The sequence below is a fragment of the Nicotiana tabacum genome, chromosome 14, assembly GCF_000715075.1.
Source record: "Nicotiana tabacum cultivar K326 chromosome 14, ASM71507v2, whole genome shotgun sequence".
NCBI classification, from domain to species: domain Eukaryota; kingdom Viridiplantae; phylum Streptophyta; class Magnoliopsida; order Solanales; family Solanaceae; genus Nicotiana; species Nicotiana tabacum.
The window spans coordinates 114,813,532-114,832,869 of NC_134093.1; the positions used below are offsets into that span (position 1 = coordinate 114,813,532).

The 19,338-nt window shown below is 38.0% G+C and overlaps 1 protein-coding gene across 1 annotated transcript; it reads right to left on the minus strand.

Moving 5' to 3' along the window:
- Positions 1-5,549: 5,549 nt before the first annotated feature.
- On the minus strand, positions 5,550-19,023 carry LOC107787533 (pyruvate kinase isozyme A, chloroplastic-like). The gene is made up of 6 exons (XM_016609120.2): positions 18,219-19,023; positions 9,369-9,459; positions 8,644-8,837; positions 7,259-7,380; positions 6,658-7,136; positions 5,550-6,075 (listed from the first exon to the last, which is right to left on the minus strand). The coding sequence occupies exons 1-6, from the start codon at positions 18,753-18,755 to the stop codon at positions 5,774-5,776; spliced, it is 1,725 nt and encodes a 574-aa protein (XP_016464606.2). The 5' UTR covers positions 18,756-19,023; the 3' UTR covers positions 5,550-5,773.
- Positions 19,024-19,338: the final 315 nt, after the last annotated feature.

Here is a 19,338-nt window from a genome sequence, read left to right on the forward strand (position 1 = left end):
TCTGCGCGCAGGGACTTAACTAGCATGTCATCAATATAAACTTCCATTGATTTACCTATTTGTTCTTCGAATATTTTATTTACTAGGCGTTAGTAAGTAGCTCCTGCATTTTTAGCCCGAAGGGCATCACATTATAACAACATTTTTCATACTTGGTGATAAATGAAGTCTTTTCCTGGTCCTCCGGGTTTATCTGGATTTGATTATACCCAGAATAGGCATCGAGAAAAGTGAGGATCTCGTGGCCGGCCGTGGCATCGATCATGCGATCGATGTTAGGCAGCGGAAAGGAATCTTTAGGGCATGCTTTGTTCAAATCTATATAATCCACACACATTCTAAGTTTGTTCCCTCTTTTAGGCACTACAACTACATTGGCTAACCATTCGGGATATTTCACCTCCTGAATGGACCCTATCTTGAGAAATTTGGTTACGTCGTCCTTTATGAATGCGTGTTTTACCTCGGACTGGGGTCTTCTCTTTTGCTTCACCGGTCTGAACCTAGGGTCCAAGCTTAGCCGATGCGTCGTTATGTCCGATGGGATCCCTGTTATATCTAAATGGAACCAGGCAAAGCAATCAATGTTATCGATAAGAAATTGAATAAGTTTCTTCCTGAGTTCGGGGCTCAACCCCGTTCCCAGGTATACCTTCCGTTCAGGCCAGTGCTCGATTAGTGTGACTTGCTCCAGTTCCTCAATCGTTGATTTGGTAGCGTCAGAATCATCAGAATCACGAAGGATCGAGGGATCCTCTAATCATCATACTCTTCGATCTTCTGGTTATCTGGTTGGGTCAAAGCTGATGTCTGTGATTGCTATTTGGTATCTCATTCCCCTTCTGAGCCCGATCCCTTTACTAGCGAAGGCGAGGATATTGGTTTCGCTTCCTCGACGGCGAACATTTCTCTTGCGGCTGGTTGTTCTCCGTACACTGTTATGGCTCTTCTCGATGTTGGGAATTTAAGGACCTGATGTAGGATTGAAGGTACAACTCTCATGTTGTGGATCCATGGCCTTCCGAAAAGGGCGTTGTATTTCATGTCGCATTCGATCACGTGGAACTTCATTTTCTGGATGGTTTCGGGCATGTTTATCGGTAGAATTATCTCGCCTTTGGTGGTTTCACATGCCATATTGAATCCATTTAGAACCAGGGTTGCGGGTACGATCTGGTCCTGCCGGCCGAGCTGTTCTACGATCTTTAATTTGATGATGTTGGCCGAGCTACCTGGATCGATCAACGCACGCTTAACTTTAGTTTTATTCATGAGTACAGGTATTACCAGTGCATCGTTATGAGGTTGTATGACTCCTTCTGCATCTTCATCATTGAAGGACAAAGTTCCTATGGGTGTGTAATCCTGAGTTCGAGATCGCTTTTCTCTCACAATCGATGTCTTAGTGCGTTTAAGCACCAGCCCCTGAGGGGTATCGGCGCCGCCGATGATCATGTGAATGACGTGTTGTGGTTCTTCTTGTTCGTTTTTCTTGCTGAAATCCATGTTTTTAAAATGGTTCTTCGCCCTATCGCTTACAAATTCTCGAAGGTGCTCTTTGTTGAATAACCGGGCTACTTCCTCTCTTAGTTGCCTGCAATCTTCCGTTCTGTGGCCATGGGTGCCATGATATTCACACATTTGATTGGGATTCCTCTAGGCAGGATCAATCTGCATGGGTCGAGGCCATTTAGTGTCTTTGATGCATCCGATAGCCGATACGATGGCGGATGCATCAATGCTGAAGTTATATTTCGATAACCGAGGCGCTTCCTTAGATCCGACTAGCCTATCAAACCTACTTCTGTTTATCAGCCCCCAGGACCCTTGACCTCGATTACTTATTTTGTTATTTTGCTCGGGTTTATGTCTCAATTCACTGACTCTGCGATTTTCGTTGTATGGTCAGTATCGATCCCCGATTGGACCTTGTTCTAGATTAATATCCCTTCGAACAGCGGGTTCAGGCCCCAATTGATCATCTTCGACCCTAATTTTTGATTGATACCGATTGTGCATGTCGGCCCACATGATGGCTGGGTATTCGATCAGGTTATGCTTTAACCGCCATGACCGTCGAACTTCGTTCATTCAAACCTTGAGTGAAAGCCTGAACAGCCCAATCATCTGTGACTGGTGGCGGATCCATTCGTTCCATTTTGAAAACGAGATACGAACTCCCTCAGCATCTCGTTATCCTTTTGTCTTACCTTGAAGAGGTCCGATTTCCTTGTTGCGACTTTTATGGCGCCGGCATGTGCTTTCACAAAAGAATCTACTAACATGGCGAACGAGTCGATGGAATTTGGTGGTAGGTTGTGATACCAAATCATTGCTCCATTCGAGAGGATCTCTCCGAATTTTTTTAACAATACAGATTCGATTTCATCGTTTTCTAAATCATTGTCCTTGATGGCACATGTGTAAGAAGTGACGTGCTCGTTGGGATCGGTCGTTCCATTATATTTGGAAATTTCGGGCATACGAAATTTTTTGGGGATTGGTTTTGGGGCTGTGCTCGAGGGGAAGTGTTTTTGCATGATTTTTTTTGAATCCAACCCTTTTATCATTGGTGGAGCTCCCGGGATCTGATCGACCCTGGAGTTATATATTTCTACTTTTTTATCGTTGGCTTCGACTCATTTTGTGAGTTCCTCGAGCAATTTAGCAATTCGGGAGTAGTCCTCGATTCTTGCTCATTTGATTTCACTATGGCTGGCTCCGTTCTGTGGGTGATTTCTCGAGGTGGATTGGGCTCCGGCCTGCTTTGTAGCTGGGTTTGGCTCTGTAACTGAGCTATTGCTGCCTGTTGAGCTTGCAACATTTCGAAAATCATACGCAAGTTGACGCCGTTTTCCTCGACGTTTTGGGTATCTCGAGCTGCAGACCGAGTGCCACCATGAATGCTATTTTCGGGTTCAGAATGTAGGTTCGCCTCAATGGCCACATGCGAATTGATATCTATCGGCGCTCCGATTCGAGCTCCAACGGCATTGACAAGTGATCTTTCGGTACTGGGTATCAAGTTATTGTTCTCATCTTGAAGACCAGCTTCGTTGTCGATTGGTGTGGCCATTTGACTGGTAGTTAGTCGTTGCTAATCCAAGATATTTTCGGAAACAAGCGTAAAACACAACGGTGTGTTTTTGCAAATTCGTATCAAATAACCACTGTTATCCTTAGCTCCACGGTGGGCGCTAAACTATTTACTCGAAAAACGGATAGAGTTAAATTTGTATGTAGTTCTAAGGATATGTGGTGTAGCTTAATACAAATCGTAAGGATAAATAGAAATATCAAGTATAGATTGCAAAGACTGCAAAATAGACAATGTTGTAAAGAAGATGAATTTTAGGACTACACAAGTGGAATCAAATTAAGAAACTTGAAAGAACAACTCTTCACTATAGGAGAATATGGTGCTTGAATTATAATGTTAGCAAAAACTTGCCCTCTACAGAAATGATAACCATCCCCTTTATAGTAGAGGGATCTTACTTTAGATATAATTTAAAATACGTAGTGGGTGACCCATGATAAATCAGCTTTTTCACAATTCCTGTCAAGATTCTCTCCTCTAATGGGATTGCAACGACTCTTGTCTATAAGCCCGATATTGACTCGAGTTTTCGGTCTTGACTCGAGCTCTCGATCTTGACTTGAGCTCGATTCTGACTCGTACCCTTGAATTGATTCGGGGTCGATGTTGGTCGGTCCCTGGATCATAAGCTCGACAACTTTACTTTGCATCATAGTTCGATTTGGGTTCGAGCTTGATTATAATATCGAGCTCGACATTGATCGCCCCCTCGGACTCGAAGCTTGTTTGTACCATCTTCGGAACCCATCTCGAAGTCTTACTTCGATCGATTATGTTTCGAACTCGATCAATCATACGAAGGTCGAAATCTATTTCGACCGAATACAAAATAGTTTTTAAAAACTAGGCATATTTAAATAGGAGTAAACAAGCTATCTAGTGGTCGCAACAAGTATGAACATTCTGAAATTTGTCAAAACTGGCTAAACTTTAAATAGTTTTTAAAAACTGAATGTTTTTAAATAGGAGTGCTCAAAGAAGCTACCTAGTGTCAATTCTATGTGGATGTAAAACGAGGATATAAAGGACCGCGGGCTTATTACAACTCCATAAGAATCAAACTATGTCATATAAATTGAAATAGACTATAGTAATATTTTTTAGCGACGATAAAATTATTAATATCTCTTTCCGATCCTTGTGACAAGCAATTTATTTGGTAGTGCGCCAATAACAAGTCATGCAATTGTAAAATATGAAAGTAAAAATTACTCCTAACTAATTTTTTAAATATAAAAATGTGTCAATATTTTTTAGACTAACAAAAAGACAATGTTAAATAAATTGGAACTACACTAGTACTGAGGGGCCATTTGGTTCACGATTAATGTAGACATGTAGTGATTATAATGTAAGAATTATTATGCAATGAATAATATGAATACTTTTTATGATGAGTAATAATACAAGTAGTCAAGTATTGTTGTACAGAGATCTGGGGCGGATCCAGCCTATTATATGTGGGTTCCCGGAAAATCACATGTAATAGGCTGGATCCGCCCCTGATCTCTGTACAACAATACCAGTAGCTTTTGGATATATCCTGTATATATATTACAAAATCCACTAAATATTCATAAATATTTGATTGTGAACCTATTTACTTATTGTATATTTATTTAAGGTCGCTACAGGAACCCATAAACTTTAAATCCTGAATCCGCCTATGGCAGAGATTGCCTACTTGCGGGGCAACTTTGTTTTCAGAGACTCTTATGTATGTTTAAATATAAGTGTTTTTATTCCACATTCAGTTTCTGTAAATAATACATGTATTTCCATAACTTATGCAGGTTTTAGCACAAAGTTTAATACCACAAACTAATAATTTTGGTAAATAGATTGATCTCCACCAGTGTTATTAATGCGTCGAAGGTAGTGAACGAGATCAACATTTATCATTTTGATTTTCATTTTAAATTTATCGATACCTCTAAACAGTGAATAGTGCCACTATTTAAGATAATATTTGAACTCTTCATTATTTCTTCCTCCCGACAAAAAGAGTAGTAGTCCAAGCTAAGATTATGCTCGCCAGCGTAATGGTATAAGCCAACTTGGCTTGAAATCAATTGGTCGAATAGAGACAAAAGTCGGTCATGATCCAAGAGTCCCTATGGAAGGGCTCTCGCTCATCAGATCAAAGCTACATATCACGTTGAATGTTAATCTTGATCACTGCATAAAAATATCTTAATGTCGTGAATATCTTCAAAAAACTATCAATATTCTCTTTTATGTGTTTCTTTTTGCCTTATTAAATCATGTCTTGTCAAGTGCAATAAGGTATTCTAGGAGTCTATTCCACTTATGTCAACCATACTTTCATGTTTGTTTCAATATTTTTTATAGTAATATCAAAATGATTTAAGAATGACACCAACATGTAGTAAATAGTCCAAGTAAAGGGCCGTTAGTAAAAAGGCAAGTATGAGACAAAAGAGTAATAGCGCTAACATTTTTGTTGCCAACTTCCAACGGAAGGCAAAGTTTAGTAATACAGTTGAGTTACACCAAAAGTCAGTAATCCAGCTCCCAAGAATTGGATATAATTAAGAAAAATGTGATATTTAACTCTCTAGCAAAGAAAAAAACTGATGACCATATATTAATATGATTGGGGAATAGATTATCAAGGTTTCCCAGCTCAGAACTTATGAAAAAAGCATGTGGTCATGGAACATTCATAACTTGAACGGACTGCAGCATATCAGAAACAGCAATGATAAGGTCACCTGATCTGACCATGCCCCGAGCTTTTAACAAGGAGAATGTTTTGTTGAGGTTGCTTTCCATATCGTTGGAGAAACTCAAGCGGAAAGGTGTCAGACCCCATTGCAGGTTCAGGCGTCTACGTACAGATGTTGTGGTTGTAAATGCAAAAATTGGGCAGTCAGGACGACATCGTGACAAGAGAGAAGCCATGTGTCCGTTTTTGGTGTAAACAAAAAGAGCATCAACTTCCAAATTGTTAGCTGCGGAATCACAACAGATATTAGTACTCAGCCAAACAGAAAAAAGATAAGAAAATGTATTAACAGGTAACATTAGGATATGCTTTCTTCAAGGAATGGCTCGTTGAGCCTCTACTTGAATTTAAACATCCATATCCACAACATGAGGGTAACAAATTGTGACTGCCTTGCACAGTAGTAATTACGAAACTATTTTAGGTCCCAGCCCCCAAACCCAAAGCAAAGTGTCTTCAGAGAAGAACCTACATTCTAAAATAAAACTGCTTCTTTCTGCTGTGAAGTCGTTATAAAACTAAAGTGCCCGTCCAATAAACATATCCATCCATTAAAGGAAAACTTTTGGTCTTTGCTAAATTTAACGGACACTGCAAAAATGCTAATTGGATTTACACCCGTTCTCTCTAGAGTAATTATTTCAAATTTCATGAATCAAAGTCTAGTCTTTACGGCAACATTAGCAACAAACTACTATTGCATCTGCAGGCTAGAAAAATAATAAGGAAATAAAATTCTATAGAAAAATCAATTTTTGTAAAGAAAAATCTATTCAAAAATAAATTTATCCAATAGAAAGAATCTTACCCATCTTGGCAGCAGAGTTGCAAATCTCCTCTGAAATACTGCCAGTAAAGGAAGACGCTATGGATGGTAGTTCAATAACTTCATGGTGTTTTTGTTCTCTCCAGCTTCTTTCAATTCTCAAACTAGCACTTCTTAGAACACTCAATGCCTTCTCAGGGTACTGGCCCATGGCTGACTCACCAGAGAGCATCAAAGCATCCCCCCTTTGCCTAACTGCTTCAGAAATATCAGCCACTTCGGCTCTAGTTGGAATAGGGTATTCAATCATAGATTCAAGCAGCTGGGAGGCTACTATAACAGGCTTATTAAGCTGCCTGCATAACTGAACAATCCTTTGCTGTTCTGATGGGACCTGTTCAAGCGGAATTTGAGCACCAAGATCTCCTCTTGCCACCATAGCTCCATCTGATGCCTGAATTATCTCTTCCAAGTTCTTCAATGAGTCAATGCTCTCTATCTTTGCAATTACGGCAATATCACTGCACAGTACATTAGATCATATTAATGAATCATCCCACCCCTACAAAGATACTTCATTTGGAAGGAAAGAGGCATCATGGCAGAAGCAGCTTTTGATGCTTAGAAGCGACTGTATTCTTACGAATTAGGAGAGTGGGCTTTAATGTAACTCTTAAGATGCTTAATGACTTCAGCAGATTTGACAAATGATATAGCAATGAAATCAACGCCCTCAGCAATCCCAAAGTCGATGTCTAGCCAATCCTGTAGCAACAAATTGATTGAGAAAGACTAAAATTCCAAATTTTGGAAGTTAAGCATAAAGAGAAGTGTGACAAAACGTTTATGCACAGAGCCTGCATAAATTTGAGTAGAGGAGAAAGTATCCAAATAAAGTGAATGAAGATGAGCTAAGAAGTAGATGAATATCATTTTAACCACCAGGTAAGAGTTCAAGGTCGTTCTACTTCAAGCAAAATCAAAAACTCATTTTACTCTTTATGCAACAGAATACAAATGAGTGCATAAATGAGCCGTTAATTGTTGGAATACTAACACATCTTTTAGTGTAAAAGGAAGTTCATATGTATATAATTGGAAAATGAAATCCGTATGATAAGATTTGAAAGTGCAACTGCTTAGTTAGTGAAAGACCAATGTAAAATAGTGTAACTTAGGTTTAGCAGCTATTTGATTAGACATTTCATTCAATAATCAATCATCAAGAATAAGACTGTATATCTATAACAGGATTATGAGGGGTGAGAGACGGGTGGATACAGAGTGTTAGCTATGGGTTCACCGAACCAGTAGCTTTGGCTCGAACCCTATATATGTGTTAAAAAGTTCACTAAATAAGTACAAATAATTGATTGCGAACCAATATAGCAAATGAGTTGTGGTAGAATCCCAAACTCTGAAATATTTTACAAAATGCATAAAAATCATAGTTACAACAACAACAACAAAAAATCCAGTTTAATCCCATAAGTGTGGTATGGGGCAGTGTGTAGGCAGACCTTACCCCTACCTTATAAAGGTAGAGAGGTTGTTTCCGATAGACCCTCGGCTCAAGGAACAGTAAATTAAAAATCATAGTTAAAGAAAAAATTGCTTGCCCCAAACTAATGATAATGAAGTACACAATGAGACAAAAAGAGTATTAATAGAAAAGGGTTTGTCCATTGGGAAATTCTTTTTCACATTTTAATACCAAAAAGGTAAATAAACCAGCTCTAGAGAGTAGAGAGTATTACATATCAATACCAGATATCTGAAGCATTAACTATGGGAGATGAAGGAATTAGGTTCCATAATCTTTATCTGTTACCGAAAGCTTAATTCCTAGAATATATTTATCACGAGGCCGGCAACATTTGTGGAGATAGAAAGCTGCAGGTTGCAATTATAGGGAAAAATTACATACTACTACAAGAATTCATGCTTAAGCCAAAGATGTATGTCTCAATTGCAGTTATGTAAGCTGAGCATATAAAAAGGATCTGCACAAGGAACATAGATGCAAACCTTTGAAGAAATAGTCGGAAGCATTGCATTGCGTTCGCTTACTAATTTAGCATCCCGCCAAAATGTCAAATTGGCCCGAGGTAATAGAAGTCCAGGATCTGTACATAGACACTTAACATCTGGACCAATTTTCTGAATCACTTCAAACCTCACCATTCCACCGTCTATTAGTAGCTCGTCACCCACTTTCACATCTGTAGTGATGCAATTAAGTCAAAAACAAAAAAGTGAAACTTCAAAATATTCATCTACCAATAAGCACTGGAAACTCAAACTGTTCTATATTTGATATGTGATACAAAATGTTTTTGCAAAAATTTTTTTGCTTCTTAAATCATTTTCTGGAGATTTCTTGTCTACAATTGTTAAAGATTTTTACACAAGAAAACCATTTTACACCAAATGAGGAAAAACAATATAAATTTTTTAATGGCAGAAATTATGTTTTCACAATAATTATGTCAATTCATACTTCATACCACTTGTGATTAACATCATGTAAATATTATCTATTAACTATACTAATCGCAACAACACCCTCATGTTCCAACCTAGCACTTTCTACTACTATCACATGTCACCACCACCTTTGTGTCTAAACCAAACACTGTCAGATAGTATGAAAAGTAGTTTCCCTTATGGAAAGTTGGACATATCATACCAAACAAACTACAGTTCATTGGAAAAAAATAGTTTTACTTTCTCTTTCAGTTTATACAGCAAACCTTCAGCAAATCCATCATAGTTAACATTAATGGTGTGTCGCGGGATTGGTGAATCAAATGCTCGAACAGTGAAAGTCCAAATTTCCCCATCCTGCACAGGTGGAGTCATTAGCAATTGCCTGTTACACATGAAGATGGCTCAAAAGCATAAAGATAAGTAACTATCCATATTCTCAATAGCTTCAAACAGTTTTCACAAACTATACTTGGTATTTAACATAGTTTCTTTTTCTACTAAGATGAAAAGTTCATGCAAATATGCCTGCCATTACCACTGAAACAGTAAAACTAACAAGCAATGCAACCGGAAGTCTCTGAGATTCTACCCTCCAACTTGGGAAAACAACATACTAAAGGGTTTTGTTTGTCCAAAACTGCAGCAAAAATCCAACAGGCTATGCCACCCACTTCTGACATTTGTTCATCCCTCTAATTCTTGCTTCCTAATCCACCAGAATTTTGTCCACTCCGTAACATTAAGAGCAAATCTCAACACATTTTTGCTGATACAACAAAAAGAGAAACTCCAAATTGAGCTACTAATACAATTGGAAAGCTTGCACTTCCAAAGAGCAACTCCAGTCATTCTCGTGCAACAATTTGGGAGAAAAAAATAAATCGAAGAAAAGATCTCGAAGCCCCACTATACCCTAATAGAGCCAACACCTATTATGATGAACCTGAATATAATGTCATAAACCAGAATCTTGCTCTAACTTTACTGACTAAGAGGTTGTTTGTGCAAGCTTCTAAGCAGTTTTTGACTTATCTACACATTCGGTAAGCATTAGAAGTTCTTATAACCAAGTCTTATAAGCCAAAGTGTACTATTTTATTCTTAATATCTTTTGTAATTTTTGAAATACCCTTCCCAGCACAAATGAAATACCCTTCCCAAAACAAAATTCTGAACTTCCTCTCCATTCCATTTCAGTTGTTCTTCCTTCTCCTTGTAAATATACAAAATTATATTTTTTGTAAATTTGTTTAAGGGCATTTTGGTTATTTTAATAACTTTTTTTGATGATGTAGGTACTGAGTAACTTTAATCACCAAGGCTTAAGCATATGGGAAGAAATTACGTAGTATTTTTTTTGTCTCCGCGGGGATTTGAACTTGAGACCTCAATCCCTCATGTGATTGAGTTGGGCATAGAGCGGAGCGAGCCCGGGGAGAGGAGTAGAGTCCAGCAACATTGAGCGTCAAAATAGAGTTTTTATTCAAATCTCTACTCTACATGGTGCCTTAAAGAGAATCCGAAGCTGCTTGGTAGAAGAAGTAGCGCGACAAAGAGCAAATCGGAGCATGGTTCTTCAGATATTTTTACTTAGCTAAGCCAAAAGGGCTCTAAGAAAATAATTATACTATTAGTTTTACATTCAGGCTCCTTAACTTGTAACCAATGAAAGAGGTAAAAGTATTTAACCCATAAACATTTAATGCTATTGATGAAGCAGCAGCAGATGTATACATCTGTTGGGTTTTTAAGCTTAAATGTAGCTTAAAAAAGGGTGAATGGGAAATGGAGGGAAATTGAAAATATTTGAGTTTCCCTCCTTGACAAAGGGACATTATCCCATATTGGAAGAGAAAAAGGTTTTGATGGGTATATATACAATTGCTCTTAAAGAGTTAAGAAGAAGGCAAGCCTCGCGCCGTCGTCGGTCAAATGATCGATTAATTTTTTGGACCAAATTTATTTGTTAATATTAACAGAAATGTTATTAAATATCCGTTTTTTTGTAAACGGAAAATTAAATCCAACGGAACATTATATGCCCTTTCGGTTTTTGTAAAAGCCATTTACGTTATGGCCGTTTTACACAAACAACCCTTCTGAAGAGTTGCACCTCTTAAGTTTGAGCTCAACATTGGCTATAAATACCAGTTCATTCTCTCAGATTTTCCGTACGAATTTCTGAGTTCTCCTCCTTTCTTCTGCATTGTTTTAACTACAAAGAATGCAACAGTAAGTGTGATTTGCTACCGATCTTTGTGTTCGCTGAAACACTGGGGTTTGAAATACCGCTACACTAGTGTGTAATTCGTTCTATCCTGGGAGGAAATAATCCACAACCTTGGGTACTAGGAGGGGATTAAATTCCTTAAGAAAACACTGTGAATTCAGTGGGCTCGGATTAAATTTTGTTTATATGTTATTTTATCTTCTCCAGAATTATTTTACAAATACAGTTTACTATCAAGCTTAAGGAATTTAATATTTGTGTTATACTCACTGTTCTGGAGACTAAAACCTTTGTGGTTTTCTACTCCATGGGAGATTAAAATCTACGTGATTTTAACGTTTGTTTGTGTCATTCTTTTACAGAAATGACGAATGACAACCAGACTGTTCCTACGGTGACTGTCAATGCATCGACAAGCCGAACAACACCGGCAAAAAAACCCGAAATTTTTTTCCGGATTGATTTCAAGCAGTGGCAGCAGAAGATGTTCTTCTACTTGACGACTTTAAGTTTGCAGAAGTTCATTAAGGAAGATGTTCTGCCCGACGAAACTCCAAAAAATGAACGTTTTCTCGTGGAAGCATTCTGATTTTCTATGCAAGAATTACATTCTTAACGGACTGGAGGATGATCTGTATAATGTCTATAGTAATGTGGAGACGTCAAAACAACTATGGATAGCACTTGAAAGGAAATACAAAACGGAAGATGTCGGGTTAATGAAATTCGTTGCCGCTAAAAGTTTGGACTACAAAATGGTAGATAGCAAGTCTGTTATTACCCAAGTCCAGGAATTGCAAGTGATTATTCACGATCTCCTTGCTGAAGGTATAAGTCAAATTAATACTAAAAGTATTAATTATATTATTTTTACTAACAGAATTTTCACTGAAGGTTTTGTCATCAATGAAGCATTCCAAGTTGCAGCGATGATTGAGAAGTTGCCTCCTTTGTGGAAGGACTTTAAAAACTACTTGAAACACAAACGCAAGGAGATGTCCCTTGAAGATCTCATTGTTCGGTTGAGAATCGAAGAGGACAACAAAGCTGCTGAAAAGAAAGGCCGTGGAAACTCAACAATAATGGGAGCAAATATTGTTGAGGATACTCCTCAAAATAATTGAAAGAGGAAGAAGGCTTCTGGACCGAAAAACAACCCAAGCAAGAAGCGGTTCAATGGAAATTGCTACAACTGTGGAAAAGCTGGACACAGATCTGCAGATTGTCGTGCTCCAAAGAAAGACAAGAAGAAGGGTCAAGCAAACATGGTTGAAAAACATGAAGATGTTGATGACTTGTGTGCTATACTTTCTGAATGCAACCTGGTGGGAAATCCTAAGGAGTAGTGGATTGATTCTGGAGCCACTCGCCATGTTTGTGCTGTTAGAAAAGCGTTTGCTACATATGCTCCTATTGGACCCGAAGAGACGTTTTCTATGGGAAATTCTGCAACGGCCAAAATTGAAGGATGTGGGAAGATGTTTCTGAAAATGACTTATGGTAGGGTGGTGATTTTGAACAACGTCCTTCATGTTCCAGAGATTAGAAAGCGTTTTTAACAAGAAGTCCAGCAGAGACTAAGTTCTTTCTAATCTCTGAAACATGAAGGACGTTGTTCAAAGTCACCACCTTACCAGAAGTCATTTTCAGAAACATCTTCCAACATCCTTCAATTTTGGCCGTTGCAGAATTTCCCATAGAAAACATCTATTCGGGTCCAACATGAGCATATGTAGCAAACGCTTCTCTAACAGCACAAATATGGCGAGTGGCTCCAAAATCAATCCACCACTCCTTAGGATTTCCCACCAGGTTGCATTTAGAAAGCATAGCACACAAGTCATCAACATCTTCGTGTTTTTCAACCATGTTTGCTTGACCCTTCTTCTTGTCTTTCTTTGGAGCACGACAATCTGCAGATCTGTGTCCAGCTTTTCCACAGTTGTAGCAATTTTCGTTGAACCGCTTCTTGCTTGGGTTGCTTTTCGGTCCACAAGCCTTCTTCCTCTTTCTATTATTTTGAGGAGTATCCTCAACAATATTTGCTCCCATTATTGTTGAGTTTCCACGACCTTTCTTTTCAGCAGCTTTGTTGTCCTTTTCGATTCTCAACCGAACAATGAGATCTTCAAGGAACATCTCCTTGCGTTTGTGTTTCAAGTAGTTTTTGAAGTCATTCCACAAAGGAGGCAACTTCTCAATCATCGCTGCAACTTGGAATGCTTCATTGATGACAAGACCTTCAGTGAAAATTCTGTTAGTAAAAACAATATAATTAATACTTTTAGTATTAATTTGACTTATACCTTCAGCAATGAGATCGTGAATAATCACTTGCAATTCCTATACTTGGGTAATAACAGACTTGCTATCTACCATTTTGTAGTCCAAAAATTTAGCAGCAGCGAATTTCTTTAACCCGACATCTTCCGTTTTGTATTTCCTTTCAAGCGCTATCCACAGTTGTTTTGACGTCTCCACATTACTATAGACATTATACAGATCGTCCTCCAGTCCGTTAAGAATGCAATTCTTGCATAGAAAATCAGAATGCTTCCACGAGAAAGCGTTCATTTTCTGGAGTTTCGTCGGGCAGAACAGGAACATCTTCCTTAATGAACTTCTGCAGACTTAAAGTCGTCAAGTAGAAGAACATCTTCTGCTGCCACAGCTTGAAATCAAACCCGAAAAATTTTTCAGGTTTTTTTGCCCGTGCCAATGCCGGTGTTGTTCGGCTTGTCGATGCATTGACAGTCACCATAGGAACAGTCTGGTTGTCATTCGTCATTTCTGTAAAAGAATGACACAAACAAACGTTAAAATCACGTAGATTTTAATCTCCCATGGAGTAGAAAACCACAAAGGTTTTAGTCTCCAGAACAGTGAGTATAACACAAATATTAAATTCCTTAAGCTTGATAGTAAACTGTATTTGTAAAATAATTCTGGAGAAGATAAAATAACATATAAACAGAAATGTAAAAAGAAACAGAATTTAATACGAGCCCACTGAATTCACAGTGTTTCCTTAAGAAATTTAATCCCCTCCTAGTACCCAAGGTTGTGGATTATTTCTCCCATGATAGAACGAGTTACACACTGGTGTAGCGGTATTTCAAACCCCAGTGTTTCAGCGAACACAAAGATCGGTAGCAAATCACACTTACTGTTGCTTTCTTTGTAGTTAAAACAATGCAGAAGAAAGGAGGAGAACTCAGAATTTCGTATGGAAAATCTGAGAGAATGGACTGGTATTTATAGCCAATGTTGAGCTCAAACTGAAGAGGTGCAACTCTTCAGAAGGGCTATTTGTGTAAAACGACCATAACGTAAATGGCTTTTACAAAAACTGAAAGGGCATATAATGTTTCGTTGGATTTAAAATTAATTTTTCGTTTACAAAAAAACAGATATTTAATAACATTTCTGTTAATATTTACTATTAACAAATAAATTTGGTCCAAAAAATTAATCAATCAATCGATCTTGATAGTAAACTGTATTTGTAAAATAATTCTGGAGAAGATAAAATAACATATAAACAGAAATGTAAAAGAAACAGAATTTAATCCGAACCCACTGAATTCACAGTGTTTCCTTAAGGAATTTAATCCCCTCCTAGTACCCAAGGTTGTGGATTATTTCCTCCCAGGATAGAACGAATTACACACTGGTGTAGCGGTATTTCAAACCCCAGTGTTTCAGCGAACACAAAGATCGGTAGCAAATCACACTTACTGTTGCTTTCTTTGTAGTTAAAACAATGCAGAAGAAAGGAGGAGAACTCAGAAATTCGTATGGAAAATCTGAGAGAATGGACTGGTATTTATAGCCAATGTTGAGCTCAAACTGAAGAGGTGCAACTCTTCAAAACTGAATAGGTGCAGCTCATCAGAAAGACTGTTTGTGTAAAACGGCCATAACGTAAATGGCTTTTACAAAAACCGAAAGGGCATATAATGTTCCGTTGGATTTAATATTATTTTTTTGTTTACAAAAAAAAAAAACGGATATTTAATAACATTTATGTTAATATTTACTATTAACAAATAAATTTGGTCCAAAAAATTAATCAATCAATCGATCATTTGACTAAATCCAAATCCGAAGCCGAGTCGAGCGACGGCGGCGCGAGGCTTGCCTTCTTCTTAACTCTTTAAGAGCTAGAAGAAGAGCAATTGTATATATACCCATCAAAACTTTTTCCTCTTTCAATATGGGATAATGTCCCTTTGTCAAGGAGGAAAACTCAAATATTTTTAATTTTCCTCCATTTCCCATTCACCCTCTTTTAAGTTACATTTAAGCTTAAAACCCCAACAATCCTCCACATGAATGGGGAATGGCTATATCACGGAAATATGCATGAAAAACTGTGTGATTCGCAAGTAAGGATTAATTGCATCTGGATAAGTAAGTTTCCCTTTGAACTTTTCGTAGTGAACTTATGTCGGATATACTCGGTCAATTGGTAGATTTGATAACTTTGAACCGTCGAACTTTAGTGTATACCTAGACAACCATAAGTCACACAACCAACCCTTAACCGTCTTTGGCTCTCATTGTTGTGTTCGTTTCAGCCATGAACACCGCCTGGTTTCATAAGTGCGTAGAGAACTGGCCTTATAAAATTCTCCTTGAAGCGGCTAACACTTCACACTTACATAGGTGATTCCTAAACGTGTCATCCCGTAGATACACTATTTGATATACCCCGTATCAAATTTAGAAATCATTAAAAAACCTTAATGCTTTATCCTTGGTACTGAACATTGTCTCATCACGAGAATGGACCAAAATTTGAGTTGACAATGTTGAACCGTCATTCATGACTTTGTTTGATCTCCTTGAACCTATATCTTGGGATCTCCAGTCTTCTAGGTAGAGTTACCGCCACAATGGCTTGTTCTCGGCCATAGTCCCATTCCCCTCGATGATTTCTCAACTACCTCTCTAGTTAGGCTTTTTGTAAGTGGATCCGACACATTATCACTTGACTTTACATAGTCAATCGTGATAATTCCTCTAGAGAGTAATTACCTAACGTTTTTATGTCTTCGTCATATATGGCGAGATTTACCGTTATACATCACGCTCCCAGCCCTTCCAATTGCCGCTTGACTATCGCAATGTATGCATATTGGTGCCAACGGTTTGGGCCAAAATGGAATGTCTTCCAAGAAATTCCGGAGCCATTCAGCTTCTTCACCGGCTTTATCTAAGGCTATGAACTCAGCTTCCATTGTAGAGCGGACAATACAAGTTTGCTTGAACGACTTCCAAGATACTGCTCCTTCACCAATAGTGAATACATATCCACTTGTGGACTTAGAATCAGTTGAACCGGTGATCCAATTTGCATCACAGTATCCCTCAATCACCGCAGGATATTTACTGTAGTGCAAAGCAAAGTCATTGGTATGTTCTAAATATTCCAAACTCGTTTCATTGACATCCAATGTGATTGACCTAGATTGCTCGTGTATCGACTCAATTCACTTATAGCACAAGCTATATCTAATCGTGTACAATTCATGATATACATTAAGCATCCCAACACACGAGCATAATCCAATTGTGATATGCTTTGGCCTTTGTTCTTTGCTAATGCAAGATTCACGTCAATTGGAGTCTTTGCAATTTTAAACCCTAAGTGCTTGAATTTTCCAAGTACTGTCTTAATATAATGAGATTGTGACAATGCCAGACCTTGAGGAATCTTAATCCCCAGAATTAAATCAGCAACTTCCAAGTCCTTCATATCAAACTTGCTAGTTAGCATACGCTTAGTCGCATTTATGTTGGCAATGTCATTACTCATTATCAGCATATCATCCACATATAAGCAAACAATGACTATGTGATTTGGAACATTTTTAATGTACACACATTTATCACATTCATTTATCTTAAAACCATTTGACAACATTGTTTGGTCAAATTTCGTATGCCATTGTTTGGGTACTTGTTTTAGTCCGTAAAGGGACTTAACAAGTCTACATACCTTCTTTTCTTTACCTGGAACCACATACCCTTCAGGTTGTTCCATATACATTTCTTCCTCCAAATCTCCATTTAAGAAGGTCGTCTTAACGTCCATTTGATGAATTTCAAGACCATAAACTGCAGCTAATGCTACTAACATTCGTATGGACGTAATTCTTGTAACTGGAGAGTAAGAATCAAAATAATCAAGACCTTCTCGTTGTCTATACCCTTTGACTACAAGTCTTGCCTTATATTTATCAATAGTGCCATTATCTTTCATTTTCCTCTTAAAAATCCATTTAGAACCCAAAGGTTTATTTCCAGGAGGAAGATCAACCAATTCTCATGTATGGTTGTTCAATGTGGATTCCATTTCACTATTGACTGCCTCTTTCCAAAACAATGATTTCAAAGAAGACATAGCTTCTTTAAATGTTCGAGGCTCATTTTTCAATAAGAAAGTCACAAAATCTGGTCCAAATGAAGTAGATGTTCTTTGACGTTTACTACGTCTTATATCCTCCTTATTAAATATACTTTCTTTTGTTTCTTCCCGTGGTCGTTTAGATCCTTCACCAACCGACTCAAATTCCTTTTTATACGGATATATATTTTCAAAGAACTCAGCATTATCTGATTCTATAACCATATTATTATGAATGTCGGAATTTTCTAATTTATGAACCAGAAATCGATATGCTTTATTATTAGTCGCAAATCCTATAAAAACACAATAAACGGTTTTCGGTCCTATTTTTACTCTTTTGGGTTTAGGAACTTGCCCTTTTGCCAAACGGCCCACGCTTTAAAATAATTCAAAGTAAACATTAACGCTATTGATGAAGCAGCAGCAGATGTATACATCTAACAACGGTGAATTCAAAGTGAACATTACCTCAGCTTTAGCCGATGAAGCGCCACCGAGATCTCCCATATGAATCTCGCTACCTTCAGTGTCCATCATTATGGCGACCGCGAAGCCTTTCTCCTCATTCAACCTCCGAACTCTCTCGATCACCATACGATGCCATTCCCGAGTTCCATGACACATATTGATCCGCGCAACGTTCATTCCTCCCACAGCTAACGCCTCCAACTGCTCAATCCCGCACGTCGCTGGCCCGATCGTACATATCAGCTTCGTCCTTCGCGTACTCCTGAAACCATTCTCCTTCAACTCCGCCTCCGTCACCGCGTCCACCTCAAAATCCGCGACCGCATTGTAAGTATCATGCACCTGCGTCGCACTTGATCGTATCACTCCCGAACCGTTCTCTGAAGCTGAAGCTATTACGATTGGTGTACGTAGAAATGTCTTCACCGGTAACCGTGAACGGACGGCGGAGACAGGAAATGCTGGTCGTTTTGAGGTTGCGAAGGTCGTAGGCGAGCAGGAAGAGGAAGAAACCAAAAAGTTCAAAACGTGTGACATTTTTCTACCGGAAAATTACAGCAAGTACGAATAGCTTTGACTCTCCGGCGGCCAGCGGTCGTTAACGGCGGAGAATTAGATAGAATTCGCGCCACAGGGAAAGAGCGAAAATGAGAGAAACAGAGTGTACGAATAATTTGAAGAGGACGATGGCGGAGATAGCGATGCAGGTGCTAGGAAATGGAACTTGAATAGTCCCTTAAGTTTGAGAGTTACTCTATCTTTGTCCTACTTCTATTACACTGGACAAATATTGTCATTTAAGTTTACTAAAATCAAGCACTTTTGGTCCATTTATTACAGCACCAATCAGAACTCTTAGGGGTCGTTTGGTAGGATATAATTAGAAAAAATAATATTGTATTAACTTTGATATTATTATTAATTTATTATTTGATAATATATTTTAACGTATGTATAACTAATACTTATATTTATTATATACTTTATTCATTATTATTTTTATATATAGCGAACCATGACATTCACATTACCATAATTTTTAATATATAGATAAGCATGTCTAAAGACAGAACTGCCCTTTCAAATATTTAATACACCAAAACAAACCGTCGACAAAAAA

Excerpts from the sequence above, each read along its gene's own strand:
- LOC107787533 (XM_016609120.2), bottom strand. The coding sequence starts at position 18,755 with ATGTCACACGTTTTGAACTTTTTGGTTTCTTCCTCTTCCTGCTCGCCT. Across the intron at positions 8,838-9,368 it reads CTATGATGGATTTGCTGAAG|ATGTGAAAGTGGGTGACGAG; the intron begins GTTTGCTGTATA and ends GCATCACTACAG. Across the intron at positions 7,137-7,258 it reads AAAGCCCACTCTCCTAATTC|TGATATTGCCGTAATTGCAA; the intron begins GTAAGAATACAG and ends TGTACTGTGCAG.